Raw genomic sequence first — 25,640 nt, forward strand, 5'->3', positions numbered from 1 at the left:
AATTATTGAAATAACCAAAGGAGCAATTCATTGTATGATGCAGTGGAGCCTGTATACTAATTTTGAGGCATCAGATTGAATCTTGGCTTAGGGAGTGGTGTAATCAATGTTGTTAGACTCTCACTCTAGGAAATTTTGCCTCACCAGTATATGTAAATTATAACAATGGCTGTTACCTAATTTTTGTGGTTTCTTAATACCCAGATTACTCATGATAAAGAAAAAGCGGAACGAAAAAGAAAAGCTGAAGCTGCTAGGCTGCATCGCCAGAAGATCATGGCTCAGATGTCTGCCTTACAGAAAAACTTCATTGAAACTCACAAACTCATGTATGACAGTACATCAGAAATGTCTGGGAAAGAAGACTCCATTATGGAGGAGGAGAGGTAAAACAAAGCAAAACTAAACATCAGCAACTAATTTATTTGGAGGAAAAATTCCATACTCATTTTAAATAATGTTTTTTCAAAATATATTTTATAGTGAGAAATTACGTGATGTATTTTTAAGGTAGGAAGGGGACAGTAAAGGCTCTAAGGTACTTACTAAATATAATTTTACATTGATGAACAGTTCAAGTGCACAATACAGTTTGTTGGAATCCTTTATGCGCAAAAAGATATGAGAATGGGAACAGAAAAAAACAGAAATGAGCTCCTGTTATCTTATATACATGAGCATTTTTAGGTACTCATTTATGTATCAGTTCATATATTCCACATTTTTATGATTTCTGATAAAAATGATGGCAGTTACTACAAATTGAAAAAATAATCCTTCAGAAAAAGGTGGTTTATATTAGTTTTTCTTTTTTTCTTAAAGAATTAAGACAGCACATATATAGTCATGGATAGCACACTGGAATTGGAATCAGTAAATCTTGTTTTCTGAGTCCTGATTGTAGTATGCTCTTGGGGAAATCCATTAGCCTCTGAGAGCCACGGTTTGTGAGCTGTTATATAGATACAGTGAGAAAGGGAGGAGTGAAAATAATGGTACTTTGAAAAGCATTCCAGTTTAAAATATTGAAAATACTTTCTATGCTTTTTTTTTTCCTTTGCTTATTTTTAAAAACTAGCTGTTACTGCTCTTTAAAGCAATGTGTGTTATGGATACTTTTAGGAAATTGAGCTTTTGCATTAACAGTAGAAACATACTCCATATAATATGTCTGTAATCCTAAAGCTGAGTATACTAACAAAAACTGCAAGGAATAAAGACTACATATTTTAAAGATTAAAAAAAAAGATATGAAAGTAAGCTATCCTTGGCTGACTATAGTAATAAAACTAGAAATTAATACAAAACTTTAAACAATAAACAGCAAGTCCCAACCCTCTAATACTACGTATCAACAATGTACTATTTAGAAAGTAATGAAAAAGAGACTACTGTATATTTATCCAAACAAGAAGATACAAGCAAAAGTGTACTCAATTAATGACTTTAGTGCTTTCATTATTTATTTTTATTGCCTGATTGATTGCACACATAAAATGATGAATCTGTTCTCATTGAAAACAATTAAAATAATACAGTAAGTCTCCTTTGAGCATTCTCTCTACACTCCTTTTTTCCCACAGATAACCATTGCCATAAATACAATTGTTCAAGACCTCTTCCAATGCATTTATAAACGTGTACATAGAGAAATAATGAGTCTTGGTTTGAGTTTTTAGTGGTTTATTATTTTACCATATCTTTTGTTTTGTAGCTTGCTTTTTCACTCCAATGTCTTATAAATTTTTTCATGTCAATATATATAGCTCTATAGTATAGTTTCTACATCATTCTTTATGACTGCTGCATAGTATTCCATAATGTGAAAACACACACACACTATTTTTTTAATCAGATTTTGGACATTTAAGTAGTTTTCGCCTTATTTTCCAGTTTTCCCGTATTTTAAACAATGCGTGTGTGTGTGGAGAACATTTTGTATGTTACCCTTGTGTAATAGTACATGTGCTTCTCAAGGGTGGAATGTGACAGAGCTAGGTCATAATTATTTAAAATTTTAGTATATACTACCACATTGCCCTTCCAAGTGGCATTACCAATTTCTACTCCCAGCAGAGTATGAGAGTGCCTGTTTTCTTTATTTTCACCAATAGTTAATGTTATCAGTACTTGAAAATATTGGATATAATCAAAATTATAAATTTGTGCCTGTCTGAATTTTCCCAATTACTACTTAATACTAAGTCGAACATCTTTTCATATGATTGTTCAATAACCTATTACATTTTGTCTTCTGGGAATTGCCTGTTATTAACCTTTGCCCATCTCTATTGGGTGCTTTGGTTTTGTCTTATTGATTTATAGAAGTCCTTTAAAATTATGGACACTAAACTTTGTTTTATGTTTCTCATTTTATCCCTATTTCTTTAATATTAATTATGAAGTTTAGCCATAGAGAAGTTTTCAGCATTGATAAAGACAGATTTATTAGTCTTTTTGAGTTTTAACTTTTTGTATCATGTTTGAAAAGGCTTTTCTTATCCCAGAATCATAAATATATTTTCTTACATTTTTTAAAAACAAAATTTTAATTACACAACACATTTTCCTTTTAAAAGTCAAATTGTGGAGATAAAGCTAACGTTCTATTTTTAGCTCTGGCCCAAATGCTTGACCCCTTTCTGCCCTTTCTCAAAAATATTCTGATTATAAGTTTTATGTATATTGTAAGAATTTTTACTATACTATTACATACAAATATGTATCCATAGAAATCACATTCAGCCTCTTATTTGCATAAATGGTATTATGTACATATCGTTCTACAACTTCCCATTTTCACCCAATAGTATGTCTTGGAAATCTATACATATCCTTACATATAAAACAAACTCAGTGTTTCTCAGTCTTGGCATTTGGGCAGCAGTTCATTTTCATGACTGGTGAATTTCAGAACATTTAATATCTGGCCCCTCGTCCACTAAATTCCAGTAGTGTCACCTTGTCCTTATGATAATCAACAACTAAACCTTACCCACCTATTGCTGGATACCTCCTAGGAGGTGGTACCACACCTAGCTGAGATCCACTATTTAAAAACTGCATAGTATTCTGTATTACATAATTTCATTTACATTGATGATAACATTTAAGTTATTTCCAATTTATGGAATGAGCTACAACATTTCAGGGAGCTTCTTGAAGCCCAAGTAGAGAGGCAGTACTGCAGAGTAGTTCAGAACGTGGTCTGTGAAGTCAGATCACGTAGGTTAAATCCTGGCTGTGCTACTTCCTAGTGATGAGTCATTAGGTAAGTTTTTTACCATCTCTAGGCCTCAGTTTCTTCATCTGAAAAATGAAGGTAACAATAGTACCTACCTCACAGGATTGTTGGAAGGATTAAAGGGGTTAACATAATGTCAAGTATTTGAAGGAATGCCTCACATCACAATTAGTGTTTTATAAATACCGTGTTTCCCCGAAAATAAGACCTAATCGGACCATCAGCTCTAATGAGTCTTTTGGAGCAAAAATTAATATAAGACCCAGTCTTATTTTACTATAAGACCCGGTCTTATATAACATAAGTTATATAAGATATGTTATATAACTTATCTTATGTTATATAAGACCGGGTCTTACATTAATTTTTGCTCCAAAAGATGTATCAGAGCTGATGATCCGGCTAGGTCTTATTTTCGGAGAAACATGGTATTTGCTATTATTTATTGTATTATTATTGTACATGTTGACCGTAAGAATTGCTAAATCATTCAAGTGTAAGTTTTTTATTTTAATAGCTATCATAATAGAATAGAAACTTAAATGCCTAATAAGAGGGAATGGATAAAACTATTATGGCACATATAGTAAGAGTACTGTGCAGCCATTTAAAATGATGTTTCTGATGGGCGTGGCCAGTTAGCTCAGTTGGTTAGAGCGTGGTGCACCCATATTAACCCCCATATTAACCCCCACATGGGCCACTATGAACTGCACCCTCCTTAAAACATAAATAAATAAATAAATAAAAATAATGTTTCTGAAGAAATTTTAATGACATGAGGAAACAATAAGATATAAGTTAATAAAAGCATGATGCCAATCTGTATATGCAATATGGTAATGATAATGTAAAAGTTATAAATAGAAAGCAGACTGGAAAGCAATATACAAGTGATTATCTCTAAGTTGTGAGAGTATAATACCTTTTATTTTCTTTTTTATACTTTTTTAGATTTTCCAAAAATTCTTAATCAGCATGTATTACTTTTATAATCAGAAAAAACAGATAACCCAGCTTCTTGGTACAATAAATTAATTATAATATACATTCTACTTTGTGATCTGCTGATTTCGCACTTAGCAACATAGAATGTATTTTCTAATAAGCAAATTAACTGATAAAAACCGGGGGATAATTTTAAGCTAATTGCTAAATATCAGTTTTATTTTGTTTTTATTCTTAAAGTTCTTGCCCTACAGTTACTTAAAATCTATCAAATTATAAAGACAAGTAACCAAAACGTGTACTCATTTGTGGTCGTTTCTCTTGGTAGCACTCCAGCAGTCAGTGACTACTCTAGAATTGCTTTGGGTCCTAAACGGGGTCCATCTATTACTGAAAAGGAAGTGCTGACATGCATCCTCTGCCAAGAAGAACAAGAGGTGAAAATAGAAAATAATGCCATGGTATTATCGGCCTGTGTCCAGAAATCCACTGCCTTAACCCAGCACAGGGGAAAGCCCATAGAACTCTCACGGGGTATGTATTGTTTAATAAATAATCTTTTGAGCATTTCTTTTCATACTTATGTAATTAGGAAAAATACTGTCTGAAAGAAGTTTGGGAGTGGGATTGTATTTAGCCTTATTTGGTCAGATCACAGTTTACTCATGAAAAATGTACTCTAGGTTTTTACATGCCATGTTGGCTCTTTTGTTCTTTTTTTTTTTTTAATTTGAATTTTTGTTAGCACTTGGCCACATTGCTCATTTTCTCTCTGTGTCTCTTTGTCTTTCTCTCTCTCTCTCTCCATGTCTCTGCTCTACTATTTGAAAGTAGGATGCAGGCATCATGACATTTATATTTCCACATGCATTTTCTAAAGCTAAGGGCAATCTATTATGTATCTACTATACCATTATAACATTTAAGAAAACTAATAATAATTCAGGAATATCATCTAATATAAAATCCATATTTTAATTTACCCCTACCCTCAAAATATCACTTTTTAGCTAGACTTTTTCTTTCATTTAGAATCTAGACATGTTTCATGTGTTGTTTTAATTATGTGTCTTTTAGTCTATTTTAATCTAAAATAGTCACTTGCCTTTTTTCTTTCCATGATAACTTTTTTTGAAGAATGCAAGCCAGTTATTTTATATAGTATCTTACATTGTGGATTTGTTGATAGTTGGCTCATGATTAGGCTCATGTTAAACATATCCTTGGCAGGAATACTAATTAGCTAATGTACTGTACTTCTTACATCACCCCAGGAGTTAGCTGCTTTATTTTTAAAATACCTTTAGAATGATAATATTGATCTAAAAAGCGGGTGGTGGGGGGCAAACACTTATTGAGTACTTACCATATCCAGGCACAGAAAGTGCTTTCTGTGTATTTACTCAATCTTTACAGCAGCCTTATAAATTAGGTACCAGCATTGGCTCCATTCTATAGATGAAGGAACTGAGGCACAGAGAAGTTAAGTAACTTGCCCAAGGCCATGAATTATAAATGATGAAACCAGATTTTGAACCCATAGTCTGTGCTTTTATCCAGTAGATTATAATGTCCCAAAATGTCCCTTTAAATTTACCCAAATTACTCTTAAAATTACAAAAGTAAATTGTTTTGAGTCATAGAAAATCACTTCAATGACCAAGATATGTAACTTAAATGTAATGTTTAAAATAAAAATGTAAATCAAGAATAGAAGTTATCATTAATCCATACTAATTTTAGAATCATATCTGGAAGTCTAGTTTTTTTATTATCCTCTTTTACTTATTATTAAGAAAATATATCCTGCTATCATGATAATGTGACACTTTTCTTGGACATTTCTGAGAAAGTTTATGATTAGAATTATGGACCCGATAACCTCTATTTTTTTTTCTTTCATGACTGTGGAAGAGATGATTACATATCTCTTATTTTTGTCTTCCTGTACCAGAAACCCTGGACCCACTTTTCATGGATCCAGACTTGGCATATGGAACTTATACAGGAAGCTGTGGTCATGTGATGCATGCAGTGTGCTGGCAGAAGTAAGTTGTCCTCCTGACATGTTCTTGAAAGAAACTAGTCATATTGAAGTTCACTAAAGGCCACAAAAAGGCATGTTTTCCCATGTCTTCTTTCCTTCCTTCCTTATTTGAATAATTGAAGCAGTTTTAATTACTAATTTTGTTTGCATGGTGCTCATTTATTATCACCCTTAGAAATCGGTGTGTAAAGTTATAAACTTAAAATTTTCATGCTTCCTTTCTACTTGCTCTCCACAAATTAATTAGTTCCTCTTGATCAGTATCTGTGTAAAAGAAGCAGTAATCTTTATAAAAATTGTATTCCCCTCAAAACAGTGAAAAAATACCTTTGAGATAGAATAGGACAAGAAATTCTAGTTCTACCTCTGGAAGAGATGAAAGATAAGAACTATAATTCCTGAGAAATCTTGTATAGGGTTCACCCTTTTGGCATTGGGTTGAAATATATAATTTTCTTATAATAGCCAATGACTACTTCAGTTGGTCATTGGAAACTGAGGGAAGTAGTGTCCACATTATATCTCCATGGTGTTGAGGCAGGAGACAAGTTATGATTCAGTAAAATTATTTAAAAAATTTTTCTACCCTGGTGTCTTCCAGTTTTCCCCCAAAAGAATGGGCACCCTATTTGTTCTGTAATTGGAACTTGTGTATTTTTGCATGTAGATTTTAAAGACGTTTGTTGAGGCAAAAATTTCAGATTTTTCTCACTTATATTAGAACAAAGATACATGTATAGTTCTGAATGGACCTGTGTCTTCGAATTTTGCAGATATTTTGAAGCTGTACAGCTGAGCTTTCAGCAGCGTATTCATGTTGACCTTTTCGACTTGGAGAGTGGAGAATATCTTTGCCCTCTTTGCAAATCCCTGTGCAATACTGTAATCCCCATTATTCCTTTGCAACCTCGAGCGATAAACAGGTATATTTTAATTTCTGTTTTGGTTAATTTTATAAAAAGCTGTCTTTCATTGTGTCTATTTTGGTTAGATTACTAGTTTCTTTTTTGGTATTTAAAGTAATTAATACTTTTTCATTTTATAAAATATTCGACTTAAAAATATGATTAAAATTAGCTCCAATTTTTGGTCTCTAAAACAACTGGAACATTCAGTTAGTCAAATCTATATGTTGTGTGTAAAGCTTCCAACTGCCACTAAAACAATAGAACTTTGATCTCTTTCTTAGCATTCACTGAAGGAGAAAAGATGCAAAGAAGATTCATTCCTTGCATATAGTCCTTTGCCACAATTTATTGCTATTTGGAGTTTCCTTTCTCTAAAAGTCTTTGTGGTATTATTTTTAATTCTTTTTTTTCTATAGATCTAAATGTTATAGTTTTAGAGACGTGCAGAAAGTGTTAACTGTAAAAGTAAAAAACGATTCATCATATATCTTTGGATAGTTTTTGAGCATTTAGACTAAGTTTTTATATTTTGACCACCTGTAAACAGAGTTTAACAGACAAATTCATTATTTTTTATGACAACTAGAACACTTAATGGTGTATTTCTTTATTCTCACTGTTCTACCTAATGATAACAGTATGATTTATTATTACAGTTTTAGTTTCTTTAAAACTCATTGAATTTGTAATGATGATGAAAGTTGTAATAAAGAACCTGGTTTTGTTGATAAAAAACACTTTAAACATGTTTCCACAACAAAAGAATTCAAAGGTGATAGGTTTGGCAAGAAGTGTCAGTAAGTAGTTGCTCTATCGTTACTATTCCATGTCATTAGAAAAACTAATTTGAAAATTGTCTCCTACTCAGCATATTGGGGCATAGAATGTCATCTTTTTGGAAGAAGGTGGCATCAGAAAGATTTATCCTTTTTTCTTTTTGTGAGTAATTGATGTGTTCTAGGCACTCTACTAAGCACTTGCTATGCTATTTATTTAATACTTAAAAATAGTCTAATGAAGTAGGTACTGTTATTCCCATTTAAATATAAGGAATTGGGGACTATGAGTAGTTGTTACTTATCCCGGAGACAGACCCAGGATTTGAACACAGACCTGACTCCAAAGCCTTACCTACCTATACACATAAAGACAAAGATAAAATAAATCTAAATAAAATATAGTGACTTTCCAACTTCTTGTTAGCCTGTACAAGCCTTTTTTACACGCTGGTTACACTGGTTCCCCAAATAAGGATTATTAAACATGTAAATTATTCTCTAAAGGAATGTTCTGCACCTTCTTTCCTTGATGTCTTTAAGAATAGGATGCTTCAGGGCAAGCCTTTCTAAAGTTAGGCTGATCCTTACAACTGGGTGTCTTCGAATCCTGTGATATTTTTAACCTGTAGTATCATTTTGTTACTTTGGATCTGAAATACATAATTATAAGTAACATTTTTATTAGGCACTTGAACTTACCTATGTAGTTGATTATATTTGCCACTTGTTTTTAGAAAATCAACATGAGTATAATCTAAGATATTAAAGCTAAAAGCATATAAAAAACTATCAAAACTAATAATAAGCTAGTATTTTTAAAAGAAAATTGGTTATAACCAATCATAGTACAATTTCATTTCTGAGAACTGAAAAAATTCTTAGGTTAAGTTTGTGCCCAGATATGTGAGTTTTGGCACAGTTCTGTATATATTTTAACTTCACTCAAGGCTGTCATTTCAATAAGCAAGTTCCGTTTCTATAGTCCTTTTTAATAATGCTGTTTCTGGTCCCCCTTGATTGTTAATAACAGTTTGGATCAAGTCCCTGCCTTTATGAAGTTTAGATTACAGAGAGGAGAAAAAACAATGAACATAAAAATACAAAGTGTTGATTAGTGAGAAATATTATGAAAATACTAAAGTTGCAGCATAAAGGGGGCTAGAGACAGACAAGTGCATGAGACTGTTTATGGACAGAGTTGTCAGGGAGCTTCTGTCCAAGATGGTGACATTTCAGTAGAGATGTAAACGAAGTCAAGGACAAGCAGTGCTACTCTCTGGGAGAAGAGAATCCCAAGCACAGGCAATAGCAAGAGCAAGGGCCCTGAGGTAGGAACACAATCAGCATATTCAAGGCACAGCAAGAAGGCAGCATGCTTGGAATGGAGCAAAGAGCCAGCTCAGAAAAGGGCCTAGGAGCTAAGATTAGAGGTTAGAGATGTGTTTTATGTGTGATGGGAAACCACTGGAGTGTTTCAGACAGGGCAGTGATACGATCTGATTTACATTTTCAAAAGATCCCTCTGACTCTGCTGTTAGGACGAATACATAGACAATAATGACACACCGCTGTGGAGGCAGGAAGAACAGTTAGTCCGTTGAAATAGTCCAGGTGAGGGATGGTGTAACTTGGATTAGGGTAGTAATCCAAGGTAGAAAGAAGTGATCAACTTGGGATATCTTTAGAAGGTAAAACCCGCAAGACTAGCTGATAGGTTAGAATATGGTGCGCGAGGGAATCAGATAAATCAATGGCAACACCTAGTTTCTGACTTGAGCAACTAGAGTGATGATTCTGACATTAACTACTACTAGGTGATGGGCATATGGGTGGTGTCTTTTTCCTTGTACTTTTAAAATTCCCCTCCCTCCCAAAACTACATTTTTAGACACGTGTTCCTATGACCTAGGCAGTTAATCTGGAGGAATGACTTTTTCATACAGCCATTTATCCGGGAAGAACTCTACAAGTTCAGCTTTTCACTTTGACCTTGTGCCAATGGCTTTAATAATTTTTAAATATCATTTTTCAGTGAGAATGCAGAAGCTCTTGCTCAACTTTTGACCCTGGCACGATGGATATCGACTGTTCTGGCCAGAATATCAGGTTATAATATAAAACATGCTAAAGGTTTGCTTAAAATTATTTTGTATTTAGCTATGTGGGATATAAGTATCAGAATCTTTAAACTTTTTGTGGAAAAAGAGTACTTATTGCTGTAAAATATTGTTTACAAATACATATTTGTTGAATATTAGGAAATACAGGTTTTGTAAGCCCTGGCTAAGTTTGGCTTAAATCACTTTACTTGATTTAATAATTTTTTTATACTGGGAGGCAGTATAGACAGTGATTAATCTGGAGTCACACTGCTTGGATTTAAATCTTATATCCATCACTTACTGTCTGTGTGATCTTGGACAAATTACTTAATCTCTCTGTACCTCAACTTTCTTATTTGTAAAGTGGGAATAATAATAGTACCTATCTCATTGAAGGATTGCGTTATGTAAAGTAGAACTGTGTGTGGTATATAGTAAATACTATATGTGTTAGCCATTACTATAACTAATATTGTTAATATGTTATCATTAATAGTAATAACAAAAATAACATTTTAAAACTGTTATCTCATTTATATAATTACAATTGAGATAAGACTACCTAAAGACTCTGAGAAAAACATTGGCAAGCAGATTGGGGAGAGATATCAAAATTTTAAGAGTGGTTAATACAGAAAGTGAGCTTCCTGGGTATTTTTTTCCTCCTTTATTTCCCAGCTTTGACCCCAGGGTAGCCTGAGTCACAGAACTGTGCAACAGACACGAATAGCAAAAAACCCAAGAGAGATGCCCTCTTTCTGGCCAGAGCACCAGGAAAAGAAGCCCCACAGAGCTGGAGAGTGTAAAGGGAATTCCTACTGTAGTTTTTTCCTCTCTTCTGACCCTCTCCTGAGGCTAGCCCCAGTCATGGAGCTGTACTGCCCGGGTGGCCACATAGACACCTGAAATCCCCAGAGAAAACCAGTCTCTCTGGCCAGAGGAACTGGGAAAAAGGGACCCCTGTGTTTCAAAGAATGCAGGGTGAAGCCTCAATTATTTTTTTCTGTCTTTGCCTCACAGCGTCACTACAAATGTCAGCCCCAGTCACATGAATCACAGTACATTACAGCACAGGGGACTAAAACGGAGAGAAACTTCTCATTTTGACCAAAGGAACTAGGAAAAAAGGACCCCTTGGGGTTAGAGAGCAAGGGGGAGTTCCAGAGAGGAAGGAGATGTAGAACGGAAATCTCCTATTTTGAGACCAACACAAGTCCTGCCTGGGCTGAAAAACAACACAAATTCAAGCTGAAAATGTGCAGGGCAGGAGCCAAAGAAGTATAGCAATAGCTTTGAGATCGAAACTGTGTTAAACGACTGGTCAAGTCTCAGACTAGCCCTGAGTAGTTTGTGTCCTGGCAGACCCAAACAATACAGTAAAGGCTCTGAAAACTAACATTGGAAATACCACCCACAGACAGTGAGACAGAACTTGTTGAACCTAATTAGGTTGATTGCCTACTAAAACAAATAAGTACGTTTTTCCAGAGAATTTTAACAGGAGCCAGAACCTCATCATGTAATATTCAAAATATCCAAGATATAATCCAGAATTACTCAGCAAACAAAGAACCAGGAGAATCTGACCAACTCTCAAGGGAAAAAAAACAGTCAAATGTCAATCCTGAGATGTTTTAATGTTGAACTTCCAGACAAAAAGTTTAAAGCAACTATATAATCATGAAACTTAAGGTGAATACTCTTGAAATAAATGGAAAGATAGGAGTTCTCAGCAGAAAAAAAGTAGAACTATTAAAAAAAAAATTAAATGGAGATAATAGAATTGAAAATACTATATGAAATAGAAATTAACTGTATGTGCTCCATAGTAAAATGGAGATGGGGAGGTAGGAGTCAGTGAATTTGAAATTAGATCAGAGTCAAGTGAAGTGAAATAAGAACAGTGGAAATTATCCAATCTGTAGAATAGACAGAAAAGGCAATGGGGAAAAATACTTGCCTTAGGGACATAGGGACTTGTTTTTTTCTAGTCCAACATTTGTGTCATTGAAGTCCTGAGAGGGATAAAGATGGTACAGAAAAAAAATTTTGAAGAAATAATGGCTGAAAACTTACCAAATTTGGTGAAAGACATAAATTTACAGATTTAAGAAGTTCAATGAACCTTGAACAGATAAACTTAAAGAAAATCACACCCAGATAGATTATACGCAAACTGCTGAAAATCAAAAATGAAGAAAAAAATCTTGAAAGCAACCAGAAAAAAACCAACTCATGCTGTATAGGGGAACAGCAATTCTAATTTGGTGGTGAAATGGAGCCACAAAGAGGGCTAGTATTCACATCGTCTTAGTTAGGGGCAGAGGTAGGATTCCAACTCAGGCAGTTTGGCTACAGACCTTTGCTCTTATTCACTAATGTATGCTGCCTTACTAATAAAATACTATGCATTCATTAAAAATGAAAATATAGACAGAGTTACTGATGTGGAAAGACATTTCTCATCTATTGGTGAATAAACAAGATACAGAACAGTAGTATAAATGTCCTTTGTAAAAAATATCTGATGTGTAACATTTATATGGAGAACAGAAGAGTATCTATTCCCCACATGTTATCTGTGGTTTATCTGAGTGGAGAAATTTTGAATAATTGCTTATTTTCTAAGTTTTCTAAAATGATCACACATAATTTTAAAAAGCTACAAAGGTGTGTGTCAGACTAAACTCTCATGATTTTTCTTTTTCCTTTTTCTTTATAAGGAGAAAACCCAACAATTCCAGTCTTATTTGATCAAGGAATGGGTGATTCTACTTTTGAGTTCCATTCTATCCTGAGTTATGGAGTTCAGTCTTCGTAAGTATCTAAATAATTAAGAGAAGTTTGGTAAATGGCTGTGAAAATTAGAGTCGAGAACAATCTTTCCTTGCTTCTATCCTCTCCCTGCCTTCTTCCTACTTTATTTGTAAAATTGTTTCTTTATCCCATGCTTATCTTGTTTCTTTCTCCTAGGAGTTTTATTTGTATTAATAAAATTAAGTGGTTTGATATTAGAGTAATATGTATTAGGATGAACCATGCCTGTAATTAACCATTTTTGACCAACAAGATGCCATTTCTATGTAATCTAGCTTACAAGAAGAGCAGAATTTAAGAGACTTCTAAAGTCACATCTAACTTGCTCTGTGACTTCTGAAAAGCCTCAGGTCACTTCCCCCTGTATCCAATTCATTTTTCTTGTTTGTAAAATTGAGAGAGTGACCTCCTACTTTACCTCATAAGATAACTGGAAAGATAATTTTAATGTATCTAAATCAGATGCTATTATTTAATGAATATTATCTGAGGTATATCTTTCTAGTTGTGATACTTGTTTATATTATGTATCCGTTGCTACTGAAAATACTTGTTACTTGCTAAAACTGGAAGTTCAGGAAACTATAAATTATCTCTCCAAGTACACACATAACACCCTTGTCAACACAAAAGTACTTCTTGGTCCCTTTTCCCAGACACTAAGTCTTGTTAGGTTTCCTCTGAATTTCTGTCCAGTCTTTCCCTTAATTTGGACCTGGACCCTTTTCTGCTGTAATCATTTACTGCGTCTTTCCCAGGAAGTGAAGTTATATGGGCCATTACCATTTCTCTCTCTCTTTTTTTTTTTTAACTTTTTTTTCTTTATTAAAGTTTGTTGGGGTGACAATGGTTAGTAAAGTTACGTAGATTTCAAGTATAACCATTACCATTTCATAAGAGATATTTTTCTACTTATAGGAGACACAGTTCTGCTTTTCCCGTTTTTTTCTTAATAAATAAATCTTCTGCAGAGACTCTAATCTCTAATTTGAAAAAAAGCAGTTTACTTTGTCAAGAGTTAAATTGTTTGTTGCTTCAATATCTAATTAGATTTATCAGCAGGTAGCCCCTTTTACTAAATCATTACATAAATTTTTCCCGTTTTATTTTTAGAATAAAATACTCTAACAGCATCAAGGAAATGGTCATTCTCTTCGCCACAACAATTTATAGAATTGGACTGAAAGTGCCTCCTGATGAAATGGATCCTCGAATCCCCATGATGACCTGGGGCACATGTGCTTTCACTATCCAGGCAATTGGTAAAGCCTATTAAACAGAACTGGTTTGTAGGTTTCATAGAAACGGAATTAACATTGATCAACTAAAAAGTATTCCTTTTTTCTTCCCTGATGGTTCTGGATATTCTGACCTGTTTGAATACTATTAGTATTTCAGTAGATTAGTGTGGCCTGATGCCATTTAGTCTGAGAATTTTTTGTATTGATCTCTTTTTAACTGCAATAATGGCCATATGCAACATAGCTAAAAATATATGAAAGGGACATCATGAAGCAAGCTAGATTAAAATCATGGCAGATTTATAACACTAGAAGGTCAAGGAAAAAAGGCAAAGGAAGAAGAATCACCCCAGAAAGGTTCAGTAATTTTTGTTTCTTTTACACTTTGAGAGAAAAAGAAAGGGAAACCAAAGTCACCTAAAAAGGGAAAGCAAGACTGAGGTGGTCAGGAGAGACAGATTAGCAGGCAGAAATTAACCAAGTCTGAAAGGAAGCCCACTGTAAAATTATCTGCGATATTGAAAGCTTCCTACAGAAAAATGCAGCAATCAAATCAACGTGTTGTACATCTTAAACTTACACAATGTTATACATCAGTTATACCTCAGTAAAGCTAGGGGGAAATAGAAAAGTATAGCAGTGAAGAATCGCTTAGATTTTTAAATCATCATATTTGCTCATTACAGTCATGAGATATACAATGCTTTATTAATTAAAAGAATAATAACTATTTCATATTATCTTTATCCAAGCCAGTTTCAATCTTTCTTTCCAACATATATTTTTGGTTGTTATTTTTAATGGAGCCTACTACATTTTCTTCATTTAATTATGTTTTTGTAACAAGACACTGTTTCATGGTTTGAATTAAGTAGCATGAAGCCACTTCAGCATCAGTCTCTATAAACAGATTTTAGGAGTTACTTCCAAACCTGTCTGAGTTAGATCATAACACACAGGTTTATATTTACTAAGATTAAATAAAATGAGAAGTAGTAGCAATAGGGTTATATAAAATAAAATCTGACTTTCTATTGAAAACTTTCAATGCAGGTACTTTACACTTTACTGTCTTTGGGAATACAAGCATTAGGAATCAAGAATCTGTATTTAGAGACTGAACATTAAAAAAAGGTCAGTTTTGTCATAAGAGAGACGAGAAATTCAGTGGTAAATAGAACTAAATCTTCGTATGTGGTTCTTTTACCTAGTAATTGGACTCTGATTAATAGTTTTACGTTGTTTTCCCTGTAGTGCTTTTTCCATTCAATGGACATAATGCTGTACTTTATTTCTAGTGCATAAGCTGCTAACTTACTTCATTTCCTGTGAATATGGAGAGACATATACAAGGATGTGTTGGCATAGTTGGGAGCAATAGTTAAAGAATCAAAACAGAGGGTCTTTTTATTATTTCCATTCAAAGATGGAAAAAGAAAATAGGAAGTTAGCCTTCCTAATTCAGAGGTATCTGCTGCTGAGAATCAGTAAAAAAAAAAAAAGAAAAAGAAAGAAAAAGAATAATATAGCAATAAATACCCCAGATACCAAAGCAGAATATATTTCTGAATCTATTTTTTTGTATTTTCAATTTCATCTTTTTTCCTATAAATCTAATTCTTTTTTAATAGTACCTATAAGAGCAATAAAGTTACTTGAATCTGTCTTATGGATTATTTTTCAACACAATTGGTTGTGATTTACATGCCAACTGTAATTTTTAAAAAGGTGACTGTATATAAAAATTACCTATTTAGAGTGGTCGGTTACTCAGTGGGTTAGAGCGTGGTGCTGATGACACCAGGGTTGCCGGTTTGATCCCTGCATGGGCCGCTGTGAGCTGTGCCCTCCTTAAATAAAATAAATAAAAAATTACCTATTAAAATTTTTTTGCATAAAAGAGATATTAAAAGGAGGAAAAATAAGCCAGGATGCTTTGTTTTTCCCAAGTATTCTAGATTGCTGCAGGGACTTTATTATTTATAGTAACAATTTGTAAATGACCTATATTTATTCTCACTCAAAAAACTGGAAATTTTGGCATAGACTTAAGCATGAAAATTTGAAGCAGAAAAATGCAAATCATCTGGTCAAAAATGTAATTAACAAAAGGACATCTGATAGAAACCAAGTAAGTATAGAATTGTAGCAGTATTCAGGATTTATTATTTTTGTTTTTCTTACTCTTTGAGAAAACCTCTTGGGAGATGAAGGGAAACCTCTGTTTGGAGCCCTTCAAAATAGACAGGTATGTATATTCCAACGGGGTACATGTAACTCATGGTATGCTGTTTTTTAGGGCATCCACTGTTAATTTATCATCTTAAAAATTCTTTATTCACTCCTTTTCCAGTAAAAATTAGCAGAATTCTTTGTTTTGTTTTTAAAGGAGCTATTATGTTGACGCAAAAGTAATTACGGTTTAGGGGCGGCCGGATGGCTCAATTGGTTAGAGCACGAACTCTTAACAACAAGGTTGCCGGTTCAATTCCCGCATGGGATGGTGGGCTGTGCCCCCCCGCAACTAAGATTGCAAACGGTGACTGGACTTGGAGCTGAGCTGCGCCCTCCACAGCTAGTTTGAAGGACAACGACTTGGAGCTGATGGGCCCTGGAGAAACACACTGTTCCCCAATATTCCCCAATAAAATAAAGTAATTGCAGTTTAAAGGGTTAAGAAGAATTACAAAAACCGCTATTACTTTTGTACCAACCTAATATTAATACTTCAGTCTCACAGGAGGCTGAATGGCTAACATTGTACACTTTAGAGAGCTTACTCAATCTTGGTGGTTAAATGTAATTCACAGAGAAATTAGAAGTGATACTGTAGTTTTTCTCCCCTTCTCTATTTATTGCCAAATCAGAAACCTACGATTTTTCTTTCTCACCAGCTTTGTACCATCATAAATCATCATACTAAATTCAAGAATAAAACTAAGCCATGACTCCTTGATGGGCATATCCTGACTATACTTCTGCCTCAGGCCTAAGCCTCATAATGCCTGGGCCCTCAAAACAGAACCGAGGAAATGTGCTCAGTAGCCCTGTGAAAACAAAATGGGTGACAGAGGATTCCCTAGACCACCCGCCTCCATTACCCTCTTACTTTCCTGACAGCAGGCACAGGGGACTTGCAGTCCACAGTGCACTTCCCTCCAATTCCTTCCGTTTGAGAAGTAGAAGCACTATTCCCTGAATCAGTGCTTTTCTGCCATTTTAGAATTTCTGTTAATACATTTATTTGTCCAGGCCTCGATTGAATAAATTAGGCCAGACATTTAAGAAATTGACTTTGGGGAAATGAGTACTTAAAGGAGAATGGAAATGATCATAGCTTTAATAAATACCTCTTTGTCATGGAAAAAATCTGTTAAAAATTTGGTGAGGTCATAAACTTTAAAATTATCAAACTATAAAATTATTATAAAATTTTATAATTTATTTGCTGGAATATAAAGCATATAATAAGTCTGCAACTCATTCTCGCAAACTGGGATTGATTTTTGCAGTGAATGACTTAGGTCTACGGTCTTCCCTTACCTTTTATCTTCCCCCTTCTTACAATCTAGCATAATGGTCTGAAAGCATTAATGCAGTTTGCCATTGCACAGAGGATTACCTGTCCCCAAGTCCTGATACAGAAACATCTGATTCGTCTCCTATCAGGTAGAGTCTTCTCTGAATTATTATTATTGTGTTGTTATTACATGTCTTTTTCCATTGCATTTCTGGCAGTGTATTTCATTAGGAAACACACTGCACTAATTTTGAACACTGACAAAAACAACAAAGAAAAACAAAACATAGTTGCCCCTGTAATACCTGCAATTTTATTTAAAAAATCAAGTATTTTCCAAATGTTTTCAACTAATGTCCCTTACACCCATCTAGGGGCTTTATTGAACCAACATCCACATCCTGGTTAGAAAAGGGAACATTGACATGGATAGGTCATTTTAAAATATGTTTAATTATGCTGGTGAATCAAGGTCAAAGTCATGTAAAATAATAGAAGTATAATAATCTCAGAATGCAGGTTTATGCATTTATGCTCTTCTCTTTGGGAGATAGGCTATAACAGTTGTCTCAGATGCTAACAAGCTAGAAATTAACAAAGTTCATATGTTGCTCTCAATATAAAAATTAGAAAGGACTAAAGTTTACACAGTAGTAGAATGATTTGGCTTTGATTTTGATTATCTGCATTTCCATTTGTGCATTTGTATTACAGGAGCTCCTCTGCACCTAAACAGGACTGTTTATATGTCTGTTTATTTGTTCAAAAATTCAAAATATCACAGGTGGGGGGGGTGGTTAAGCTTGCACTTCCCAGATATGTTTCTACCAAATAAGAGAGTCACTCAGTTTTTTTATGCTTTAAAGCCAGATAGTTTTCTTCTAGCTGATCTGGCAGGCATTCCCAACCACCACCACCACCACCAAAATGACCAGCCACTTTACCTTGAAAGTCTGTTGAGAAAGGTCACTTTCCTCCTTGTTAATCCCCACAAGCTTCTTAGGGAGCTCTTCCTGAGCAGCTTTCTGCTCACTCTGATGACGTTGTGATTCCACGGCTCCATTCAAGACGGCCACCTAAGTTTCATTAGAAATTCCACTGTGTTAGCTTTTATGTTTTCAAATTAACTTCCAGCTATCTCCTCAATTAACCGCATGCTAATGGGAATCTAATATTGATGCTGTTCTCCTAGCTACACACTTAATTTTTTTTTCCTTTTTTAATTTTTTTTATCCTTTACTTTTTCTCTTACCGGTCAGTAGCATAGGCCCAGAACTTTGCACATTTTACATGTGCCTGTGTTTGTTCTTAAGACCTCTTTCTATTGTTGAACAGTTTGTCCTATTTACATAGTACTATTTTGGTTTTGTTTTTAATTTTTTGGTATCTCTTTTCATTTCAGTCGTAATTTGGATACCGTGTTTTACTAGCACTTCCAAATAGTCTCCCTGCTTTTGCTCTTTTTACACATTATGGGATTTATGATGTTTTAAATACCTCAAAATAAGCACCCAACAAGGAGACTATTTTACATCATCATGGATGGTAGGCACTAAAATAATAGCGCATAATCTCTAGTTAGCAGTAACAAACAGAACTGATGTGCTTTTGCTCTGTAGTGTAGCTGTGTGCCTATATATAAAAGTTTACTTATTTTCATAAGAAGTGAGAGCTAGAAACAGCAAGTGACTTGTCAGGAACACACAGCTACTTAATGGTAAAGCCCTGTGATCACTTTAGTTTGTTGTATAAAGCCAATTTAATAATATCTATTGAATGGTTACTATATGCCAAGCTTGAGATAAGTGCTTTAAATGCATATGTGAATGAACCTCCCAACAATCTTGTATATACTGTAGCCTTAGAGAAGTTAAGTCACTTGCCTGTGACAAATAGTCACAACCAGTACTGGAACCCATTTCTGACTCCAAAACCCATGCTCTTAACTTTTATGCTTTTTGTTTAGACTCTTGGATTTGGAGTTAAGAAATTGACCTAGTCTGAAAAGAGTCTTCTCTCCCTCATTTTAAAAAATAACAGCTTTATTGAAATATAATTGATTCCCTCATTTATATATACAGAAGGTGCCAAAAAATGTATACACATGTATTGTATTCATCTTTTGTTATCAGTATATATAGAGTATTACAATTTTAATAGTATTTTTCCTTTCTTAAAATGTGTATACATTTTTTGGCCCCCTGGTATATACACAACCCTTACTGTAGTTTTGAATTCTTGATTTCACTTCTTTTGTCACTCTTTCCCTGACTTGTGAATTTAGAGACTGACCAAATTAAAAAGACAGTAGCTTTAGAGCTATCTGCATTTCCTTCCAATCATCAATCCATTATCTAATTTTATTCAGGAGAATCTCCTCCATCCTCATTTCACTTACAGTGCTTTGCATGCTCCCTGCTCCTCATCCCAAATTTATTCACATATTTTATGTATCACGGAACATTTAGAAATGTGTAGTTATGGGGGGAAGTGGTAGAGAATGTTCTATAAAAGCGATTCTTACTCATTCAGCAAATATTTTCTGAACAATCTCTATTTGAGTTATCCTAGTTTATTTACTTTTTCCTCCTATGTCTTTCAACTTTTAAATTGCGTCCAAGGTCTTCTAGGAGCCTTTTCTCTGTTTATATTGAATTATGGTTCCCATTTCTTAACAGTGTGATGTACCAATTTACCAGTTTCTTTATTTTATAACCCTGTTATATTTTTGTTTTCAGATGTTTATATCTCGCATTATATTTAATTGCATTGCTATCTTACTGACTGAATTACATTTATTTATTTGTTTACTTATTTTAGTTGTTCTTCCTAACCTGAAATCAGAAGATACACCCTGCCTTCTATCTATAGATCTGTTTCATGTTTTGGTAAGTGTTTAATAAAATTTTATTAAAAGGCACTCAAGTTTATAATTTTCATGTTATTTTTCCCATTCAAATTTATGCTCTTTGTTCAGGATTATAAATTACTGGTGTTCAAACTGTGAAGTTGTCTCTTTTGTCCATTTTGTTGACAAATACATATAGATATGACTAAGACCGTCAAATCACTTTAAAAATGAAAGCACATTTATTCTTTATTTTGTAATAGGTCTTGTCCTAGTTGATTATATTTAATTGGTGTCTGTACAAGCAAACTTTTTCTAATATATAATGCTTTCCCTCTCCCTCCTTTTCTTGTTTACATTATAAGCAGTGTATGACAGTGTAAACTATCTTAGAATCATTAATTATTTGGTGATTGGGACCCAGCCTTGGGCACAAGGCTTCCCCCAAACACCTATGGATGGGTGGCACCTGTTTTGTGAGTTTCTTGCCTAGCTTTTCCATCCTGTGACGGACCCATTCCTTCAAAACAAGTTCTCTACAGAGAGCAGTGGTGAGATTGGGAGCATGGAGTTCGTGGATGCAGAGTTCGCCACTACCCTTATCCCTTGTTATCCCGGCCTTTACCCAGTGGTTGTCAGCCCTGTGTTTTGGAATCTCTTGGAGGAACTTTGAAAACAGCGCTAGTAGACCGGGTTCTGACTTTCGAGATTCTGATTTGGTTGGACTGAGGTGGAGTCTGTGTATTATCAGTGTTATTGTAAGAGCTCCCTAAGTGATTGTGAATCATCTGAACCCTATAGGGTTGAGACCACTACCTAGAACTAGAATAAGTAGATCCAGCAAAGGATAACCTGTTTGGTGATGACTTTTATCCTCCATTTATGCTACATTATATTCTAAGATAGTCTGTTGAATAATTTGATGTGATGGTATTTTTAAAAACTACACAAACAGTGCATCTGGTGCCCTTTATATTTAGTTATGAGATTAATTTGTGTTGGTCTTTGTTGTTGCCCATGTTGATGTCCATTTTCTCTCTTAGGTAGGTGCTGTGTTGGCATTCCCATCCTTGTATTGGGATGACACTGTGGATCTGCAACCTTCATCAATTAGTTCTTCCTATAACCACCTTTATCTCTTCCATTTGATCACCATGGCGCACATGCTTCAGATACTTCTTACCATAGACACAGGTAAAGCTCCCATCAGTTGTTAACTGTAAATAACATTTGCCTGTGATTTACTGGCAATATTAACGTTGCTTGTGATTAATCATATATTGCTAAGTTCTATATTATGTCTCTTGTTGAAGGATCGTTCATTTGTTTCTTTATGGATGCTATTTAAATATATAATTAGAAGTTATTATATAATAAATATTTATTGAATGTCCATGTTTAGCAAGGCTGTGATTCTCTTCTTGTTTCTCCAGCTAATATGCTGATAAACAAAGTTTACCTAATAGTTTTAATATCAGCATCAACTACTTAGATTGAGAACAAGGGAAAGAAAGAACCTCACTTGAGTTAACATTGTTTATTATCCTGGAACCATGAAATTGAGGTGTAATTTATAAATTGAATAGCCAATTTATAGATTTATCTTTCAGAATTTATTTTTCAGGTCTCCCCCTTGCTCCAGTTCAAGAGGAGAGTGAAGAGGCTCATTCTGCATCTTCTTTTTTGGCAGAAGTTTCTCAATATACAAGTGGGTGAGTAGCAGTCCATTAGTCTAATCTATTTCAGTATTGTTTTAATCATTTTACATCTTTATTCAGTTGTTTAGCAATATAACTTTTGAACCATTTTAATTCCAATTTTTAATAATGAGTTAGGGGCCTTTGGTATAACAGCTAGCCATTTATTTATTTCTAAGACAAACAAGTTTTGGCACAGTTTTACTCTTGTAAATTGTTGTGGGAATATAGGCAAAGTATGATAGAATCTTAACAAATGGCAGCATTTAAAGTTTAAATAAATGTAGAAAATAAAAGATAGGTTTTCCTTTTATAGCGATCCATACAGTTAGTGCACTTAACTAATTAGAGGTGTTTTAAGGCTGAATAATATCTGAAATATATTGGCAACGCAGAGGTTAAAACCAAAAGTACAGTACGAGTGATCTGCTTAGCTTCAGTTGCTGCCAAGTTCCCCTCTTTGTTTTCATCTTTTTTGTAAGATTTTTTTTTACCTCAGGTACTGAGTAGGTGTGTATGTGTGTTAATAGACTTTATTTTTTAGAGCTGTTTTAGGTTTACAGAAAAATTTAACAAAGTACAGAGTTCCTATTTACTCCCTTCCCCCACCAATTTCTCCTATTGACATTTTGCATTAGTGTAGTACATTTGTTAAAATTGATAAACCAATATTAACTAAAGTCCATAGATTACACTAGGGTTTACTCTCTGTGTCTTGCCATTATAGCATCATATAGAATAGTTTTACTGCCCCACAAATCACCAGTTAATTTTAATACAGAAATCAGGAAAGTATTAATTTTTTTTTTTAGCTAACTTAACTACTTTGGTTAGTTACTGATAAATATATCTGTTCCACATTTCATTTTAAGGGTTAGGAAAACGAAGAAAGTAGTTCTTTGTCTTAAAAATCTACATGGTAAAAGATGCAAGATTTGTGGTTTTCTTTAGGAAACAGGAGATTTAAAGACTGAAGCTATGGCTAAATATTTTGTTTTAAATGTTTAAAAATTAAATAAATAAAAAATTGTTTAAATACTTTGCTATGTCTTTGAAGGGGGATGTGTTTAAAATCTAGGGTTTTAGTCTGATCAGTATTCTGTTCTGTTTTGGAATTTTGCCTGTTAGCTGCATTGGATGTGGTATTCCAGGCTGGTATTTGTGGGTCTCATTGAAGAATGGCATCACCCCTTACCTTCGCTGTGCTGCATTGTTTTTCCACTATTTACTTGGAGTAACACCACCTGAAGAGCTGTTTACCAGTAAGTAGGAAAGGGAAATCAGAGTGGTAAAAGAGAGAGTTTTTTTTACCTTCAGCCACAAGAATACAGGATGAGAGTAGTCAAAACCAATTTTCCATTCCCCACCTCTTTCATCAGTATTCACTCCATGTGTGCCCAGGTCCAGGTGTAGGTTAAAAGTCAGGCCAAAAACTAGGTTAGCCTCATAATCTACAAAACCTACTTGTGGCTCCTTTCTGTGACTATTTCGTGAATGTGCTTAAACTCATAAAATGTCTGCATACAGAATATAACTGATAGGATATTCAAAAAATTGGAAACATCGGTTGCCTTTAGGGAAGAGAAGTGTTTGGCTGGGTAGAAGGAAAACTTTACTATATACTCTGTTATTTGAATTTTGAACATACGACTATTTATAAAAGAATTAAAATGTGGCTGGGAAAGGGCTGTTATATCAAACCAAGGCCATGTATATTTAACAGATTCAGTTTCTTTCCCTTTACTTGCCTTAAATGTAGATCAAAGATCAAAGTAGAGAAGTCTTCCTTGTGGCTTTGTATGGGTAAAAACCAGAACACTTGTATGATTTTGGAAGAGTCACCAATCTGTCCTTTTGTCCTTTGAGGTTAAACTGACCAGGTCAGCTTTACCGGCTACCAGTTTCTTCTTGCACTCAGTTCAGGAGTGTTTATTGGATCCAAGTTTGTCCTGATTCTATGTAGACTAGGATGCTACTTTCCAGGTAGTTACCAGTATAGATTTATTGTTTGCATTTTTAAAAAATCATGCATTAATTTATCTAGTCAGTGCTATAATATGGCAGTTAAAGTCCTTTCTTTTATTGGGAGGCGACCAAGTATAAACAAACAGGTAAATAGATGTAATGTCAGATGGTGATTAAGTGCTGCAAAGAACAATAAAACAGGTCAGAGGAATAGAGAGAATGCTGGGGCCAGCGTGGGTAATTCTTTTAGATAGTCATGGAAGGTTTCTCTGTGAGGAGACATTGAGCAAAGAGACATTGGAAAAAAGAGACGGGGTTGAACTGGGCAGAGTTGAAGGAAGAGTATGCCTAAGCAGAAGGAGCAATAAAATGCAAAGGCTTTGCTTGATTTAGTCAAAGAACCATAAAAAATGAGTGTGGCTGAAGCATAATGAACAGGTGGAGGGTGGTAAGAGGTGAGGTCCAGGAGGCTGCCAGGGCAGATTGTGTAGGGCCTGTGAGCCACAATAAGGATTTTGTGTTTTGGAGACATCTGATTAAGAGAATGACTCAGATTTGTTTTTAGAGGATGGCTGTAGCTTATTTGCCACCCACAGTTTTATAGAGTACAAGATATTCTCTCTATATATATGGAAATGAACATAAACAATGAAGAAACACTATTAACAGTTTGACCAGGTAAGAATAATGTGCTTATTAAAATGTGTTTTTATTCTCTTGCAGATTCTGCAGAAGGAGAGTACAGTGCACTCTGTAGCTATCTATCTTTACCCACAAATTTATTCCTACTTTTCCAAGAATATTGGCATACTGTAAAACCCCTTCTCCAGAGGTACTTTGAGCATAAAATATCATTGTTGGGTTATTATACTGTTTGGAAATTTTAAATTAAAATTACTTGCTTAGCTTTTAAATTGATTAGCATTGATTGAAGGAGGTGGCAAAAATATAGGCGATTCCTAATTCATACACTTAAGGAATTGGGGATAAGGCTAACAGCCATGGGCAGCAGGAATTTCTACTTGTTCCACCATGACTGTCATTCATTGTACTTATTTCCTCCACAGGTGCTGTCTCGTCATCCCAGTTTTAAATTGGGGGCGGGGGGGGGGGGGGGGAACGGTAAAAGTTGTCAGTAGCCATAAAGTCACAATTAAGTATCAAAAGAATCCACTTTGGGGCTGTATCCAAAACAGTAGCACACCTTATATGGTAGCACACTTCTCAGGAGGGTGACTGAGGAGGGGCAAAACGTCATTTGGGAGATCAAAGGTGGATCAGTTAAACTTCCCAGGGAGAAGCGTGTCTTTCTCTCAGAAAAACTTGTTTTTCTACCCCATTACTTACTGGCCCTCCTGATCACTCTCCACCTTCCTAACCTCCAGTCTCCTTACCCTTAGTTTTGCTGCCACCATTTTCTGTCATTTTTATAATCTAGTCTCACTGTGTTACTCTTTATTTCCTTTATGACTTCCTTTATCTCTTCAATTTTCTGCATTTTTCTTTAGTTTTTCCAATGTGCCC

The 25,640-nt window shown here is 34.5% G+C and overlaps 1 protein-coding gene across 3 annotated transcripts in view; it reads left to right on the plus strand.

Moving 5' to 3' along the window:
• The window catches only part of UBR1 (ubiquitin protein ligase E3 component n-recognin 1), a 103,097-nt gene that overhangs the window by 65,007 nt on the left and 12,450 nt on the right, over positions 1 to 25,640 (plus strand). For 2 of the 3 annotated variants that reach the window (XM_033106878.1, XM_033106879.1), the window contains exons 29-42: positions 205 to 386; positions 4,521 to 4,726; positions 6,147 to 6,240; positions 7,013 to 7,162; positions 9,959 to 10,056; positions 12,752 to 12,845; positions 13,959 to 14,107; positions 16,279 to 16,334; positions 17,659 to 17,755; positions 20,427 to 20,494; positions 21,498 to 21,648; positions 22,079 to 22,166; positions 23,280 to 23,413; positions 24,840 to 24,948. In XM_033106878.1, the coding sequence (XP_032962769.1) occupies positions 205 to 386; positions 4,521 to 4,726; positions 6,147 to 6,240; positions 7,013 to 7,162; positions 9,959 to 10,056; positions 12,752 to 12,845; positions 13,959 to 14,107; positions 16,279 to 16,334; positions 17,659 to 17,755; positions 20,427 to 20,494; positions 21,498 to 21,648; positions 22,079 to 22,166; positions 23,280 to 23,413; positions 24,840 to 24,948 (1,676 nt within the window). The remainder of the gene's footprint in view (positions 1 to 204; positions 387 to 4,520; positions 4,727 to 6,146; positions 6,241 to 7,012; positions 7,163 to 9,958; positions 10,057 to 12,751; positions 12,846 to 13,958; positions 14,108 to 16,278; positions 16,335 to 17,658; positions 17,756 to 20,426; positions 20,495 to 21,497; positions 21,649 to 22,078; positions 22,167 to 23,279; positions 23,414 to 24,839; positions 24,949 to 25,640) is intronic. The other variant, XM_033106880.1, reaches the window with a different exon arrangement.

Source organism: Rhinolophus ferrumequinum, chromosome 6 (genome assembly GCF_004115265.2).
Source record: "Rhinolophus ferrumequinum isolate MPI-CBG mRhiFer1 chromosome 6, mRhiFer1_v1.p, whole genome shotgun sequence".
Lineage (NCBI taxonomy): Eukaryota > Metazoa > Chordata > Mammalia > Chiroptera > Rhinolophidae > Rhinolophus > Rhinolophus ferrumequinum.